Source organism: Lactuca serriola, unplaced genomic scaffold, assembly GCF_051521515.1.
Source record: "Lactuca serriola cultivar US96UC23 unplaced genomic scaffold, Lser_US96UC23_V15 Lser_V15_Un036, whole genome shotgun sequence".
NCBI lineage: Eukaryota > Viridiplantae > Streptophyta > Magnoliopsida > Asterales > Asteraceae > Lactuca > Lactuca serriola.
Window position 1 is genome coordinate 1 of NW_027629685.1, and position 16,825 is coordinate 16,825.

The 16,825-nt window shown below is 36.8% G+C and overlaps 1 protein-coding gene and 1 pseudogene across 1 annotated transcript; both read right to left on the reverse strand.

The window, feature by feature from the left end:
• Positions 1–481: 481 nt before the first annotated feature.
• Positions 482–2,142, reverse strand: LOC145077777 (uncharacterized). The gene is made up of 4 exons (XM_079023035.1): positions 1,855–2,142; positions 1,398–1,769; positions 1,035–1,292; positions 482–948 (listed from the first exon to the last, which is right to left on the reverse strand). The coding sequence occupies exons 1-4, from the start codon at positions 1,894–1,896 to the stop codon at positions 631–633; spliced, it is 990 nt and encodes a 329-aa protein (XP_078879161.1). The 5' UTR covers positions 1,897–2,142; the 3' UTR covers positions 482–630.
• Positions 2,143–16,015: 13,873 nt separating this feature from the next.
• On the reverse strand, positions 16,016–16,825 carry LOC145077778 (vacuolar protein sorting-associated protein 60.2-like; annotated as a pseudogene).

Here is a 16,825-nt window from a genome sequence, read left to right on the forward strand (position 1 = left end):
CATGGAGGTTTAGGGATCTCCGAGTAGTAGTTCTGGGATGATTATGTGTATTATGGGAATCCTATTTCAATTGAAAGCTCCAACTTATGAGTTGTACATGAGTCATATGATGTCGAAAGGGGTAAGAGGATGAAGATTGTGGTGTTGGTGAAAAGGTTGAGTTTTATTCAAAAATCTTAGAAATGGTCACTCAAATATATATGTTTGATCAACTTTGGTTGAGAAGAATCTCAATACATTTAACTTAAAATTCAAACAATGGTAGGCAAGATGACCATCCGTGAAATTTTTTAGAAACAATATGAACAAATCTAAAGTGTTTTTGAAAATTATCTTCGACATTGCCATTTTTTTAAAAGTTAGAGACCATTTCTGAAACTTTGTTTTATTTTTATGTTATTACTACTAACATATACTAATAAAAAATTATCTATAGTTATGATAATTGGGATAATTTTAAAAACACCACATAGAAATAGAATAAAATAAAATAGTGACATTATATTACAAAATTGAATTTGGCCCTCCTCCACAAAAAATTACAAAGGTGCATTGGAATACAAAAGAGACAACAAAACATAGATATACAGAAAGTAAACATACAACAAAACGTACATGAAACTTATGAAATCATTCCTCGTCTGGGATCAACACAACTGATCCCGATGTTTTTCGACTCTCAAGATCAATGTGAGCTTGGGTTGCTTGAGACAGAGGATACTTGTGATTAAGACGAATCCTCAACACTCCTTTTGCAATATTAGAAAACAAGTCTTGAGCAGCCACAAGCAGCTCCTTTCGATTTTCAACCGTGTATTCTGTGATCGATGAAAACGTATAATAGAGTGATTTGGGTGCAATCTGATCAACACGCACAGGCTCTGGTACACCCGAGGCAGTCCCGAAAAGCACCATGTATCCACGGTTCTTTAAACACGCTAATGATCCCTTCATTTCAAAAAGACAAAATTAATTAGTTGAAACCCAGCTACAAATTAATTAGAAACCATTAATTAATATCATTTATATCTTACATTGAAGGTGTCTTTTCCGACTGAATCGTAGACTACTTCCAGCCCTTTGCCTGATGTAATCTCCATCACACGATCCACAAAGTTCTCCTCTTTGTAAAGAATCACATGGTGACATCCGTCTTCTTTCGCCTGCGCAGCCTTCTCCTTGGTCGACACCGTTCCGATGACGGTGGCTCCAATCGCATTTGCCCATTGACAAACCAAAGATCCGACTCCACCTGCCGCCGCATGTACCAGGATTGTATGTCCAGGTTCAACCTAAATATATATATATATGGGAATCGTTGTTTCATTAAAACTGAAACAAACTTTTTATCATCTACAGATAATATACATAAATCAAGAATTGAATGGGTCACCTACTTTAAAGCCTTTATGGATCAAGACATGTGCAGTGAGACCCTTAAAAATGGCGGCGGCTGCTTCAACGGGATCAACGGAAGAAGGAACAGGCACCGCTAGATCTGCGGGAAGTATTCTCTCTTGGGCGTAAGAACCCACCTCCGGGCTAGCGTAAGCCACGACGTCTCCAACTTTGCAGCTGGTTACTCCGGGACCCACCGCTGTTACAACTCCGGCTCCTTCCATACCTGGGATATATGGCAAGGGTGGAGCTAGATTCTGCTCACCTCGACGCATATACACATCCAAGAAATTTAGACCAACTGCCTTTTGCTTCAATTTGATTTCTCCTTCTTTTGGATCTGGGACTTGAACATCTTCCCATGTCAAGACCTGTAACAGAAAAGAAATTCAATACCATTAGTCTCCATTCAATGAAATCAAGAAAGAAAGAGACAATTAGGTGAACAAGGATGACCTCAGGGCCGCCGTGCTCATGAATTCTAATTGCTTTAACCATGGTGGCTGGGTTGTGTTGCTGTTGTTCGTCTCAGGAGATTGGATTTGATGTGATGCTGTGTTCTTGTCTCTGGGTATTTATTATAGGCAACCTGGTCACTATTTTCTTAGAAGATGTAACACAATCTGGTTACCTCTAGAGTTCTCGTATAGTCGGTGAATGGTGAATTGGTTATGTGGGGTTCATCATTTCTTCTAGAGTTCTATTTCGGTAAAAGAGAAAACGCACACGCAATCTTTCCTTAAGATATCGTGTTTTATTTTGAACTGAATAAATTAAGTAACCATCAAAATTCAAATGTGCTTTTTCGGTCCCCTGTGGTTTCTGACTGAGGAATTTGTGGTTACTACTATATCACTTCTTACTTCACACATTCAACGTAACCATAGTTCACATGGCTTTTTACTCCAATTATTGGACGCGCCTACAAACTTAGAAAACAACGTGTATTTTTATGTTTTTGTATATTAAAGTGTTGTGCTATAAGTATATTCTTTAATTAATTTTACATTCTTAAGATCAATCTAATCAATCTTTTACATTTACATTTGATTTAACATCATATTTTTTCTTTTTCTCTTTTTTTTTTCTTTTTTTTTTTGTTGTTTTTTCTTTTAATAATAATAATAATTATTATTATTATTATTAGTAGTATAAATTTCGATAACCATATAAAATTCGGTCAACATTTTAAAATTCAGACGTTATAAATTCGGACGACATTATAAAATTTGAACGACTATATAAAATGAAACAAAAGTAAAGTTTGTTTTCAATCCGCATAACGCATCACGCAAATGTAATAACGAACCAATTAATAGATCCGTGATAAATAAAGACAAACTTTGTTTTTGTTCCGTTTCATATAGTCGTTCGAATTTTATTATGTCGTCCAAATTTATAATATCGTACGAATTTTAAAATTTCATCCGAATTTATAATGTCATCCAATTTTAAAAACCGATTTATAAAATATAAAATAAAAATAATTAAAAACCGATATTATATAGTCGTTCGAATTTATAATGCCATCTGATTTATAAAATGTTGTTCAAAATTTATAATAATAATAATAATATATAAAAAATAATTAAAAACCGATTTTATATAGTCGTTCGAATTTTATAACGTCGTCCGAATTATAAAAATTTGTTCAAAATTTATAATACTAATAATAATAATAACAACAACAACAACAACAACAACAACAATAATAATAATAATAATAATAATAATAATAATAATAAAAATTAAAAACAACAAAAAAACAAAATAGAAAAAAAAAACAACAAAAGACAAAAAATCAAATAAAGGGGAGTGGAATTGGAAAAGGGAGAGGATATTTATAGAAAACCCCATATTAAAATTGGAAATTATCATGAGAAATTAAATATCCTTCTATCGTTTGTTCATATAAATCTTTCAATCCAATTAAATAATAACATGTGTAATATTTAATATTCATTTAATAATAGTTTAATATACTAATATGACAAATATACTTATTTAATTGGTAGGAAGATTTGTAGGAATAAAAGTTAAAGGATATTTAATTTCTCAATTATCATACAATCATTGACACCTATTCGAATGAGATAATGTCACATCGTCACCATGATGACATTGTGAATACGACACCGACCAGGATAATTGACTCCGATAAGGTTACCGCACCTGAGGATATTGTCGCACATTATTTGTTTGATTAGCTTACCTAGCATGTTAAAGTGTTTCTCTTTGTTGTTTTAATTCAAGTTAAGTGTAGTTTAGTGAATATTAAATTACATGAACTTGTTTACCTAGTGATTTAGTGACCATTAAATTGTTAGAGCTAGGATTGACCACATCTTAGTTAAGTGATAAAAGTAACAATTTAACTGTGTCAGAGAACATAATTGTGACCATAAGTGTTTTTAACAAATCTTACATAGCCCAATTATAATTAATAACTAATTTTGTGTTTGCTTGTGTAGGACCTTACAAAGTAGTATATGAATTGATGAAAATATTAGTAAATTTGACCAAATTTCTAATTACATATAAATTGGTAACCAACTTTATTAATCTGTAAATAAGAACTAACCATAGGAAAATGTAGGTAGCTGCGGTGTGTAGGTAGCTGAGAAGTTGTGACTGATACCTTTTGACACCAGAAAATAGTTTAAGAAATGATTTGAGAACTCAGTGTCATTATCACTGCGGATTAGGTGTATTGGTAGTTTGATTTGAAGTTAAATCTCTTTGATGAAATTGATCAGAACCTGCAGTGTTTCTGATTTGAGTCTCAAGAAGAAGACCCAAGTGAAACGACTGAAGTCATCAACAATAACCAATATATATTTCTTGTGATGGAGACCGAATATAGTAGATGGACCTCAAAGATCAATATGTAAGAGTTCTAAGGGTTTAGAAATGGATGAGTCAATCACTATGGGATGGCTTCCTTTAAACTGTTTTCCACACTCATAGGCTGGGCAAAGAGTATTGTTGTTATACTTCAGAATAGGGAGACCTCGGACAAGTTCTCCGGTGACCAAGTTGTTGATTTATCGGAAGTTCAGATGAGCTAGTTTGCGATGCCATAGCCAAATGACTTTGGATACTGCTTTGGACAGAAAACACAACTGCGGTTTCCCAATTATCAGAGAGACGTCCAATGGATTCATAGTTCCTTCGGACTTAGATTTGATCAAACAGGTGCTTCTATCGCTTGTCATGATGTCGTAGAAATCATTATCAAATTCAACCCTATGGCCTGCCTTACATAGTTGGCCTACACTGATGAGATTGTGCTTGATACCTTCTATATCAGCAACCTTTTGAAATGAAAAGTTCCCTGTAGTAAGCACACCGTAACCTCAGATTATTCCATTCGCATTGTTGTCTAATGTGACGTTTCCACCATTGCATATAGGCCTAAAATCTCAAAGGTATTCTAACCTTCCAGTCATGTGCAAGGAGGAGGCACTATCTATTAACCACTCCTTTTCTTGATCCTCCTTGCACATTGCCTGAAAATTACATGGTTAGTTTGGGCACCAAAACGAGTTTGGAGCCCGAGGCGAAAGATGGATTTTTCGTAGATGCATGAACCGAGGTTGTCGGGACAGGTTTTAAGTCAACCTTGAGACCTGTACCTTGATGTTTTAAGGCCTTTGAGGATTACGAGATTTTGGAGGATTGCAAGGTCTGACTTGATTAGGTCTTTTACGATGATAAAATCCAAAGGTAAGATTTTTCTCATTCATCCAGACACTTTGCTTGTTCAGCGGTCTGGACGGAGTAAGGTAAGTCTTGTGACCAGTCAGAGATTGAGATTTGACAATGGTACCCTTGGGATTTGAAAAAGTGTCGTTTGGAAGAGTGTGTGTACGTGCAAATCTCCTAGGTTGTGTTTTTCTGAAAAGTCGAGGTGACTTGAAATGTGTTGGAGTTGGTAAAATACATTTCCATTTTGGGTTGTTTAAGGAATAGATCTGAAAACCATTACTTTGAAAAGACTTTACTCGCTTTTGAGTCTTGTCAAAGGGGTTTGCAAAGTTTATTGAAACTGTAAATTTCTTTTTGGTTGATTTCTTGACTGCAGAGTTTTTCAAAAAGTAATTTGAGAAAACGAGTTTTTCTGGACTCTTATGTTTTGAAAATCTGGCTTGCTTTTTGTTTTTTGAATGTATTTCCCGCCTTTTATTACGAGAACTAAGTTCTTCCTTTAGATCCAGTTTTGCCTGAGTGTTTGGAGAACTGCAGTCATTGATGTTCAACTGCGGTTTCTTGGAAACCTTTGATTGTTTTTGGAATCGTGGACTTGAGTCATCTGAACCAGAAGGTTCAGGACTCTGAGAACATTGACCGTATTCAAAATTCTCTATAGTCAACTCATGAAGGATTGGCTGAATGGTCATAGTACACTTGAGTTCAATCTGAGGTAAGGAAGATTGTACTACCGCAGAGTAAGTCATAAATGGTTCTTCAGTGGGACACTTTATGTATGGTAATATTTGGTCAAGACTGCAGTTAGAAGGACTGTGGTCAGAGGACAAGGTTGTTTCAGGTCCTTCCACAAGGATTTCCTCATTGACAACTAATGAAGCCTAAGAGTTGGGATAAATGGTACCAATGATTGGAATTTGATCATATATGTGATCCGAGGTTTTGGGAAGAATTTCCTTGATGACACAATTATTACTCAGATTGTGAAGTCTACCGAAGTGGGCTCTAATGTCTTCGGGAGAAGTCTTGTCATTTACAGGAAAGTGAAATTCTCGGTCAGGAGGGACATAAATACAGTCCTTGTTAAACCGGGGTGATGAGTCCTTTGTGGTGGAGTACCCATTGGACCATCCCCAATTATACGTATTGTCAATGGTTCCATTATTTACAAGGTTTTCAATGACCTCGCTTTCATTAAACAAATTTTCAATTAACAAGTTTAAACGTACAATTTCTTTTTGTGCTAAATCCCTTTGATTTAATGTTATGCCTAACTAGGTTTCACATAACATTTTTGCATCCTTTTCTAATCCTAAGTCCTTTTCTAGCATGGCCACTTTGAGTCTTTTGTCTTCTAAACGTCCTCTAACATGGAACATTTCTTGGGATGCTATGTTCTTCTCATCTAGGGCTTTGTTATAGTCTGAAAGGACGACATCACATGTGTCATTAAGGTTATCAAGGAATGGTTGACAATCATGCATGCTATAATTGAGAGTTTGTGTGACATCCCCTAATTTCTTGGCCAGAAAAGACCGATTTAATTTATGATTTTTAAAATAAAATCAGAGAAATCTTTTTAACAGATGTTGCAGAATTGATCCCCAAACAACATATGATAAAAGTTTATCAAAATCCTTCATTAAGAAGGTATATATTTTCCATATATATCAAAACCTCGGGATGTCATTTTCCGATACAGATCAAAAGCATAAACAAGACAGTATAAGCCTTTCAACAATTATTTAAAACTACTGACCTATAATCCAAAAATCTCTCGTCGTCCTCCGACTATGCTCAGGGTCCACTACCTGTAACATAAAAAGCTGAGTGGGTCAGGCTTGGGAGCCTGGTGAGCATATAGGGTTTTCAACCCACAATAATAGTAAACTTACTAAGTTCATCAATCAACAATAACCCTGATTGCCCGTTCCCGTTATCCTCACTTTACGTCCCTAAACACTTTTCACAAGGGACCTAGCCTAAAGAATATCATCGGGATGAACACTACTGCTAAGGGGTTTCCTCAGCCATACATGTCCTAAAGGAAACCATGAGGGGGATGGAGTACAACGAATGAACACTCTCAGTTCATTAACACCTACAGGTTGCGGACCTGCTAATGTTTCCCACTGGACTGTCTAGAAATTCTGTGGTCATCATCCAAACTCCGCTAGATGACTGGATCTTAAAACACATCGAGGCCTCTCCTCAATTTTATTTTATCACACATCACTATCTACCCATGTTCTACCCAACATATTTGTAGATAAAAATACTTATACAGTTTAAAACTTGTACAAAACATCAACTCAACAGTCACCTCAAATAAACAATTAATATATTTACACATAGCACGTATTATAAGGTAAATACTTCATATCTATGTGTAAAATGAAAGTGACTATACACTCACTTGATTTGGTGATAATCGGGCAACAATTTGTTTCCTAAAACGATCGTTTCTAATAAAACTGGGCTTTGCAAAAGTCGGGCTTCGAAACCGAAAAGATAAATTTTCTGGGCTTCTCGGGCACTTCGTGGCGTATTCCGAGGCTTACAATCGGTACCGGGGCTTTGGGGGATTCTAAAATGAAGAAAATATGAAGAGAGGGGCTAAAATATGGCAAAACTCCAAATGTAACCGAGAGCCTTCGCAGGTACCCTTCTATTTATAGGGTCCGAATTCCTGATCCAACGGCTGAGAAGCTTCTGATCCGACGGCTGAGAGGCTTCGCAGGGGGTGCCTCGCACGAGGTTAGCATGTGCGAAGGGGCTGCTGGCTTCTTGTGATTGGTCCAAAGCGTGTGTCCGATGCACAGGTGGTCAGCACGTGCAAGGGTCTCGGTGGCACTCGCTGATTGGACCACGGAGTCGTAACCCATATGCGAGGCTCGGAGCTAGGGTGCGAGGTTCGGTCCATATGCGAGCCTCAGATTGGACCTCCCTTCGGTCAAATCAGAATCCAACACGTGGCTTCGCATGACTCAGCAGCTTGGTGACTCAGCAGGACACGTGGCACTCTTTCAGTGAAGGTGACGTGGCAAAATGTGACTATGCGAATTTTCTCGATTTTCGCGCCAAAACTTCTAAAATCCATAACTTTCGCATACGAGCTCCGTTTTTGACGTTCTTTATATGCAAGCGTAGCTAAAGTTATGCTCTATAACTTCCGTTTAGACTTCGTCGGCTAATTTTGACTTTAAATTTTATATTATTATTTTTAACAGACCGGGACAGGAAATCCGTTAAAAATTCATAACTTCTTCATCCGACGTTCGTTTTCGTCAGACTTTTTACCGTTGTGCTCCTAATGACAAGACCTTTGATTCTCGTTTAGGTTGTGTCGGCTAAAAATCGCTCGATCTAAAATTTGAGTTTTTAGCTGTCTACTACTAAGCTGAAACTTCGAAAAATCATAACTTACTCATACGAAGTCAGATTTGGGCGTTCTTTTTATCGAACTTCTCGGTTTAACGAATACTACGACTTTAGTTTAGATCACTAAGGCTAAAAAGTAGTTTATCAAAAACTCACTTTTAACGACATTCAGCACCGTGTCGGTTTTGTCGCGAAACTTCGACAGGTGATAACTTCTTCGTTATAACTCGGATTTTGGTATTCTTTATATCCCCGAAATCCTTGTTTCGACCACTACAACTTTATGTAAAGATATAGGACTTATCTCACACTTTAATTTTGACACTTATTTTTATTCTTAATTAATTAAACCCTAATAATTAAGCATAAAAAAACATAATTCACATAAAATTCACATAATTCCTTTTCATTTCTTCTAAATGAGTTACAAAGGTTAACCTAGACTATCAACTCAATATAAATGCCTAGGCTATAAACACGAGTGTTACAGTTTGAATCATAAGTTTTACATGGTCAACAATGCTCAGAGTTCCGTCCTTAGCCATACAACAGTAGTTCTTTTCAAGCTTGGTCGATCCATCTTCGTCCGCAGTGGCCAGCATGCAAATCTTTCCCTTGCTTTTGATGTTGAAGTCTTCATCCTCATCGCTTGAAGACCATACTTGATGATCTCGTTTCACCTGGGCCATATATGCCCTTCCCTTTTCTTTTTCATTGATCTCCTGATCCATTCGAAGATAAAAGGCTTTGTCCTTAACAACATTTGCTTTGCAGTATTTAGCAAAATGATTCTCTTTATTTCACTTATGAAAAATGATGACATCTTCTTTAACTTCGGTTGAGGGACCAGAGTCAGTTGGTTTAGCAGGTTGCGGTATTTCCTTGACTTGATGAGGGTTTATAGATTGTGGAGACTGGTGAGGGTTTTTAGGATATCGAGAGTGATTATTCTGAGGATTAAAGTTGCGATTTAAGGGAGGTTTAGTAAACTGTTTATTTTTGCGAAAGGATGAGGGTGGTAGCCTGTTGAATTGTTGGCTAACAAGAGCAATAGCATTTTGGAACTCTTCTTCATCATCGTATTCTGAATTAGCTTCGTATGATTGTGGTGGGTTGTCATACAAGGGAGTGTAAAGTGTGGATTGGGTGTGAGGAGCTTGAACTATGAGGGTGAGTGGGCTTCCATAGTCTGCACAGTCTTTGAGTACAGTGGATTCTTGTGCTTGAAGTTCACCATACAACTTGTAAAGAGATAATGAGTGAATCTTTCTATCTCCTTGGACTATCATCTTAGCCGTAGTCCAGTATCTACCAAAACCATTGAGAAACTGAAGGTTATTCTCATGATTACTTTGGACACTACCAAAATTTGATAACTTCGTAACAATGAGGTTGAATCTCTTGAAAGAGTCCTCAAGGCTTTCACCCGCATGAGCTTTGAAATTGTTAAACTCATTGAGTGCGGTAGTGAGCTTCTTATCTTGTGCTTGTTCTATACCTTCATACAAGTTCTTGAGAACATCTCATATTTATTTGGCTGACTTGCAATTGATGATGATATCGAAGTTGTCAGGATCCACTAAAAAGGATATCTCATAAAAAGCAACAACATCATTTTCCATCTTTTCAAGATCATCTTTAGTGGGACGATTCATGGCTGGTTGACCTCCACCTAGTCTAGTTTGAGTGCCATCGACTTGAACTAGAGTGAGAATGGTAACATGAGGTCCTTCTTCTACAGATCTCCATACATCTCGTCCAATTCTTCTAAGATATCTCTCCATTCTTTGAGACCAGTGATGATACTCATTTGCCACTAATATTGGAGCTCTATTCGAACCTCCAACACTGTTGGAAACATTAAGTGATAAATGCTTGTGCCATATTTCCTTGTTTTGAAAAAGATTTTGCTTGATTTTTTTGGTTTTTTTAATTCTAAAGAGAAATGAGCTTCAGTGGTATAGTAGGCCTTTTAAACTCAGAGTTCTTGTTTAAAAAGCAACCACTTTGGCTCTGATACCAATTGTTGAGAGAAAAACTTTTGAGACACACTTGAACAAACGTTAGAATAAGTTGTATATGTGGAATAAGTTAATCTCAAAGGATCATAAAGCTCAACAATAATAATAAGTTAGAGTTAGAGTTAGATAATTAGATGCGGAAATATAAGGAAACATAAATGACAACAAGTATTATATCAAGTAACACTTAAACCGATACGTAACAAGGATTGCAATCAAACCAAGTTAGTAAGATTGATCAACTTAAAGTGATTAAGTCACGAATGACTTGCTCAGAGGAGAGATTATGATAACATATTCCAGTTTAGCAAGTAAGAAAGTAGTGAGAGATGTAAGATAGATGTAAAGAAAGAGAGAGGTGTTTTTAATTAGAACCTGAGATCTCTATATGTAGAGTCTCGAAGATTACAAGAAACAAACAAAAAACTAAATCTGTCTAAGTGTCCATGCAAGGCACACTGGATAAAACAACGTAAAGTGAAAAATAACATATAAAGCTAAGTTGATGTTTGATGAAGATACTGCGGATGCGATCATTGATTGTTGATGAGAAGTTGATTGCCGATCTAGTGATGGCTTCGGATTGTCTAAGTTTAAGAGGGTTACTTTCTTGCTTTAACACCAATATATGTGTTTGTATGTATGGTATGTGGTAGATTGGCGAACTCACTAAGCTTCGTTCTTACAATTTCAGTTTTGGTTTCAGGTACTTCCGGTAACGGAAGGAAGAGCTCGGGATGACTGCATGGCACACACCACAATTTTTTTTAGCCTGGGATGATTCACTCTGATATTTGATATATGATTTTGTTACATTGACAGATGTTATGATATTATTGAGTTACACGACTTATATTTTTATATGCTGTTTGATATTCAAGGGTTTTATTAATGATTCAAAACGAAATTTTTAGACCGTATTTTGGGGATGTTATACCATACTACCTTCTACACCTACACGTATTTGTCTCAATGATCATTACAACGCCCTAACAATACTAATAAGCAAAGACGAACACTCAATCCTCACTCCTTAGAGGAGAGGCCAAACATCTCACGACTGGCCGACTGATCCCACATGACTCATCCATGAAACTTCCACAAACCCTGCAGCACTCACGTATACTATCCATACATAACACTGGACCCTATAGACATTCGGATATCTAATCCTACCCTAAGCCCTTCATCAAACAATAACAGGAAATATGGTCAAACCAAACATTCCCAGGCTATAAGATCTTAGTTTTATATAACCATGATGAATACACTAAGCGACTACAGTAATGATGTCAATACCATAAAAGAAAGGTCCTAGGCTATCAGGCATCATATAACCAAGCAATTCTATCATGCAGTTCCTGAAGATCCCTAGCCTATCAGTAGCATGTTGTTCTAACATATTATGATATCAAACAATAGTATGGTATTTTCGGGTCTACTTACTGGATCCGTCTGATCATACACATCGCATCCTCCTTGAGTATTTTGAAAACCATTTGAAAAAATCATTTTGAAAATGTTTCCTAACTTTGTGACCGGATTCACACGAGTGTTCCTCCAATTCACTCAAACCAAGGCTCTGATACCAACTTGTAACATTCGTAAAATTCTTGAAAATTTTAAACTTTTTAAACAACCACAAAACCATCATTTATTACAATTTGTTTTCAAAATAAGTTTCACATCAGATAAATCCCAAAATCGTAAAATCAAAGCATGGGGAGGTGCATGATAACACCATTGCCTTGCCGCGATCGCCTGAGGTACCTAAAACACAATCCAAAACTGTAAGCCCAAAGCTTAGTGAGTTCCTCCAAAATACCAATACATAACAAATAGCATAATTATAATAACAACATACTTTTGGCCCAATCAACCATCCGTTTGGAATACCCTAGGCCCCTCAACCATCGGGTTGGAATTCCAATATACTACGGGTCCAATCATCCTCACGATGGAATACCCTAGGCCCTCAACCATTGGGTTGGAATGACAATATATTATGGGTCCAATCATCCTTGGGATGGAATGCCCTAGTCCCTCAACCATCGGGTTGGAATGCCTCGACCTGTTGGCTTACGTACAAAGCAGTGAAGCCTCATCCACCAACAAATCATGTGCACATATAACAGATAATCATATAATGGTCTACATCCAATCACACAGATCTATTGATCACTAAGCATAACAACATCATATCTACCAGGTTACCGATCTAACAGATCATAACAATACAATAGCATGCATAACAAGATATCAATCCAATGGGTCGGCATTGGTGCCTTCGACCCGCAAGTATAGTGAGGACAACTCACCTCACTAGCAGTGCAGAACTGATAAGGTATGAATCCAAATCTCAGCTCCTGAATCAAAACCTACAACCATCATGACCAAATCCATCAAAATCCTAAAATACCCAAAATACCCTCAAAAGTCCAACTTTGTCAACCATGGTCAAAGGCAAAGTCAATGGTCAAGGTCAACAGTCCATGTTGACCCAAATCGTCGAGTGCACCTCTTGGACTCGTCAAGTTCTACATAACTCAGAAAGTCAGGGAAAGTTGGCTGGACAACTCGTAGAGTTTTCCCCAACTTAACACATATAGTTGATTCTTCGATTCCAGAGACTCTATGGCTCAGATCTAAACTCCAAATATGTCAAAAAGGATAAAATTTCTAACTTTATCCCTTGGGACTACTCCAAAAGCTCAAAAACCCTACCATAGGGCTTGAAAACTCAAAGGCTTAACCATTAAGCACAAATCCTTGAGATTTGGAACCCAACTTTTCTAGAAGAGGTTCTAGCCTCAAAAACATCTCAAAGGTGGGTGCTTTATAGAAATGCATGACCAATGCATGTCTTGAACCAAAATTGGGTCAAAAAGGGGAAATATGACCTAACTCCATGCATGGCATTAAAACTTGGCAAATGGCCATTTCTAACCCATTCTAAGGTCACCTTGACCTAGAGATTCATAAAGTTGCAAACTTCACTACTAGAAAAACAGCCTTTCACGACGCGCAATCAATGACACGCGCTGATAGAGGACGGGAATTTGTGCGTGCCCTAAAAATTGATGTCAGTTTTCCAATATATGAAGCATAGAGGGCACGCATTTTTGCGTGCCCTTAAATTAGTGTCTAATAAAAATAAAAAAAAAAAGAACGGAGGGCACCTTAAATAAAATGTGCGTCGTCTAACCATGTCGTTTTATAAATTTTAATGAAACGCGCGTTGCATCTCTCATGGGGGGAAATGAAATCCAAAAAATTAAAAACCCCGCTTTGTTTCCACCGGCTGAAAACCCTAGCTCATCCATGTCGAAAACCCGCTTTCTTTCTTTTCTTCTCTCTTGATTCTCAAACATCCACCGCTTCACTTCTCCACATCGTGCTCAAAGTAGCCGCTCAAGTACCCGACAGTGGTCCATGTGTCACATACATCGGCGAAGGCGGTTTCGGCAATTTCGTCAAAATGGTCCACAACGGAATCGATTATGGCGACATGTAGCTGATTTCCGAAGCATACAACGTGTTGAATCCGTTGGGAAACTCTTGAACAAGGAACTACACAAAGTGTTCTCGGAATGGATTCTAGGGGATCTTCAAAGCTTCTTGATTGAAATCATCGTAGACATCTTCAAAATAAAGGACGACAAGGGAGACGAATATCTAGTCGACAAAGTGTTGGATAAAACAGGCATGGAAGAGACCGGAAAATGGACTGTCCAACAAGCGGAAAATCTATCAATCGTTGCCCCCACAATCGTGGTGTCTCTGGATTCGTGATTCCTGAGCGGATTAAAAGACGAACGTGTTGAAGCTGCTAAGATCTTTAAATACGGTGGGTTCAGTGATATTTTGGACACTCAAAATGTGGATAAACGATAAACCGGTTCTTTCACGCCGTCAACAAACATTCTATCGGGTTCGTAATTCCTTTCCAAATCTTGGGTTTTAATCTTTAAATCTCAATCTTCAATTCGGAATTACGAAATTGAAATTGTGCATATTCTTTTTATGCAGGGACATGACTACTTCGAAATTGACCTAGATATACATCGATTCAGCTACATCTCACGAAAAGCACTTGATGCATTCTAGGGACGATTGAAACTTTGGATTCTTGGCATTGGTTTAACGATTCAGGTAAATTGGGTTTCTGGTTTTTGAATATGGAATTGGATTTTGTGTTGTGATTCATAAGCTGAATATATGTATTTGATTGGATTCTCAATTTTTAGGCACAACATCCTGAAGAACTACCCGGGCAAGTTTTATGCTGTGTTAGGCTTAACAAGATCGTCTTTTCTGATCATGGTCAAATCCCAAGAATTTTAATACCAAATAGTGATTAATGCTACAGAAAAATGAGAATGGCTGTGGAGTATTTTGAATTGAGTAGGAAAGGTGCAGCCCTGATGGATATATTAGCAGAAATGCCAAAGTTCCCTGAACATGAGGCATATTTAGTTTAGGGTTTTAATTGATCTATTGGTTTAATAGTTGACCACATCTTTGATAATTGATGTTGAATTTGATTATCTATTTGAAGTCCTCATTGATTAAGAAAGTAGAAGACACTGAAGTTGATACGACAGATCTAAGCTGATATTGTAGAGCTAAGTCCTCATTAATACTCCACAACTTGGTATGGTGAAAATCCCCACCGTTGACCATAATTCTGTGAGTGTCTTGGAAAAGGACTATTATACCCTTTCTGCAGGTAGGAAGCTAATCATTTTGCAGATCTTATGTTATGGTGCCCTGGTTCTGCAGAACTAAGGGCAGAAATAAACAATCGTGAAGAATTTGAAGTGGGACCAGATCCAGATGCAGTTTTTGCATTCACTGAACCTGTAAAAGACACACCTATAAAAAAACGAGGTCTCCCTCCTAAAACCCCTTTACCCAAAGATCAAGAACCTGTAAAAGATATTCTTATTCCTAGTATTTAAAACCAGAACCTCTACTCATTCCGCTAGGATCATGCATAACCTAGTAACACAAAACCAAAAAAGGTTATCTTTTTTATGATTTTCCCAAAATACCCTTTAATTAATTAACTAATTAATGATGTTAAATTCGGAAGCTAACCTTGCAGAAAGGGTTATTACCACAGATGATGCTTAAGCATGCTGCTCGACTAGGTAAAACTTTTTTGAATCAATAGTGTTAAAAATCATATACCCAATTCTTTTTTTCATTTCTGATGTTAGATGTATGAGAAACAGAAGAGTTCACAGTTTTAGCAATTTGGGTATCTGAAATTCTTGAAGTTTGTTGCGATTTCAATCTAGATTCTTGTAATGAGGTCATCTGATTTATTCTTTCCTGTTTTTCTTCTCTTCTATCTGTTCTTGAAGTATTTAAATGCACTTCTTGTTTTTCATTTCTGATGTTAGATTGCATATGTGAAACATAAGAGTTCTCAATTTTAGCAATTTGGGTATCTGAAATTCTTGAAATTTGTTGTGATTTTACTCTAGATTCTTGTAATGAGGTCATCTGATTGATGGTTTCACTGGCACTGCATGTCCACTTGGAGCTAAAGGCATATTAAGTTCTTCATTCGGATCGGGCTCATTATCAGGTTGAGTATATGAAGGTACCCCTTCACCTTCAGTTTCTTGATCCATGTTTGCCTCCAAAGCATCAAGTTCTGAAACATTTCCATGAAGTGAAGTTAACATTTAAAAAAAGAAAAATAATAATAATGAATTTGTGCTTACCACCCATGAGATCATCTTCATTAATATCATCTGGCACACTAAACTTCTACCAAGAGATTCTTGTATCTCACTGCTTATATCCATCATGTCCATCATTTCATCTTGCAAATTCTAAACATAAAAACAAGATTAAATGGTCTGTAATTACAAAGTATCAAAAGAAAGAGATTCATAATATTTATACTAACATCAATGTCTTGTATCTTCACAGTTTTCATCAATCCTTTCAGCTCTTTGGTTGATCCCATTTGTAGCAAATGCTTGATAATTGTGACACATACTGTTTGCTGAGCATCTTTAATACCTTCTATAGAGAATGCAACTTGATCCAGGTTGAATGTTTGATTGTACAACATCTCACGTTGTCCTTCATACCTGCTCAAGTATAACTTACTTTCATTATCAACTCTACAGTAGATCCAGAAATTCGAGGAGGTTATCTTGCCTTCACTTCTCAGGTAGGTTTTTTAATTCATACCCATGTTCAAAATTCAAACATATGTGATCCTTTTTTATTAAACATTTAAAATGCTATAAAGTTTATATGTTATTGTGTTGAAGGACTCGCCTGGTGTACTTCAT

Excerpts from the sequence above, each read along its gene's own strand:
- LOC145077777 (XM_079023035.1), bottom strand. The coding sequence starts at position 1,896 with ATGGTTAAAGCAATTAGAATTCATGAGCACGGCGGCCCTGAG. Across the intron at positions 1,770-1,854 it reads ATGAGCACGGCGGCCCTGAG|GTCTTGACATGGGAAGATGT; the intron begins GTCATCCTTGTT and ends TTTCTGTTACAG. Across the intron at positions 949-1,034 it reads TCGGAAAAGACACCTTCAAT|GGATCATTAGCGTGTTTAAA; the intron begins GTAAGATATAAA and ends TTTGAAATGAAG.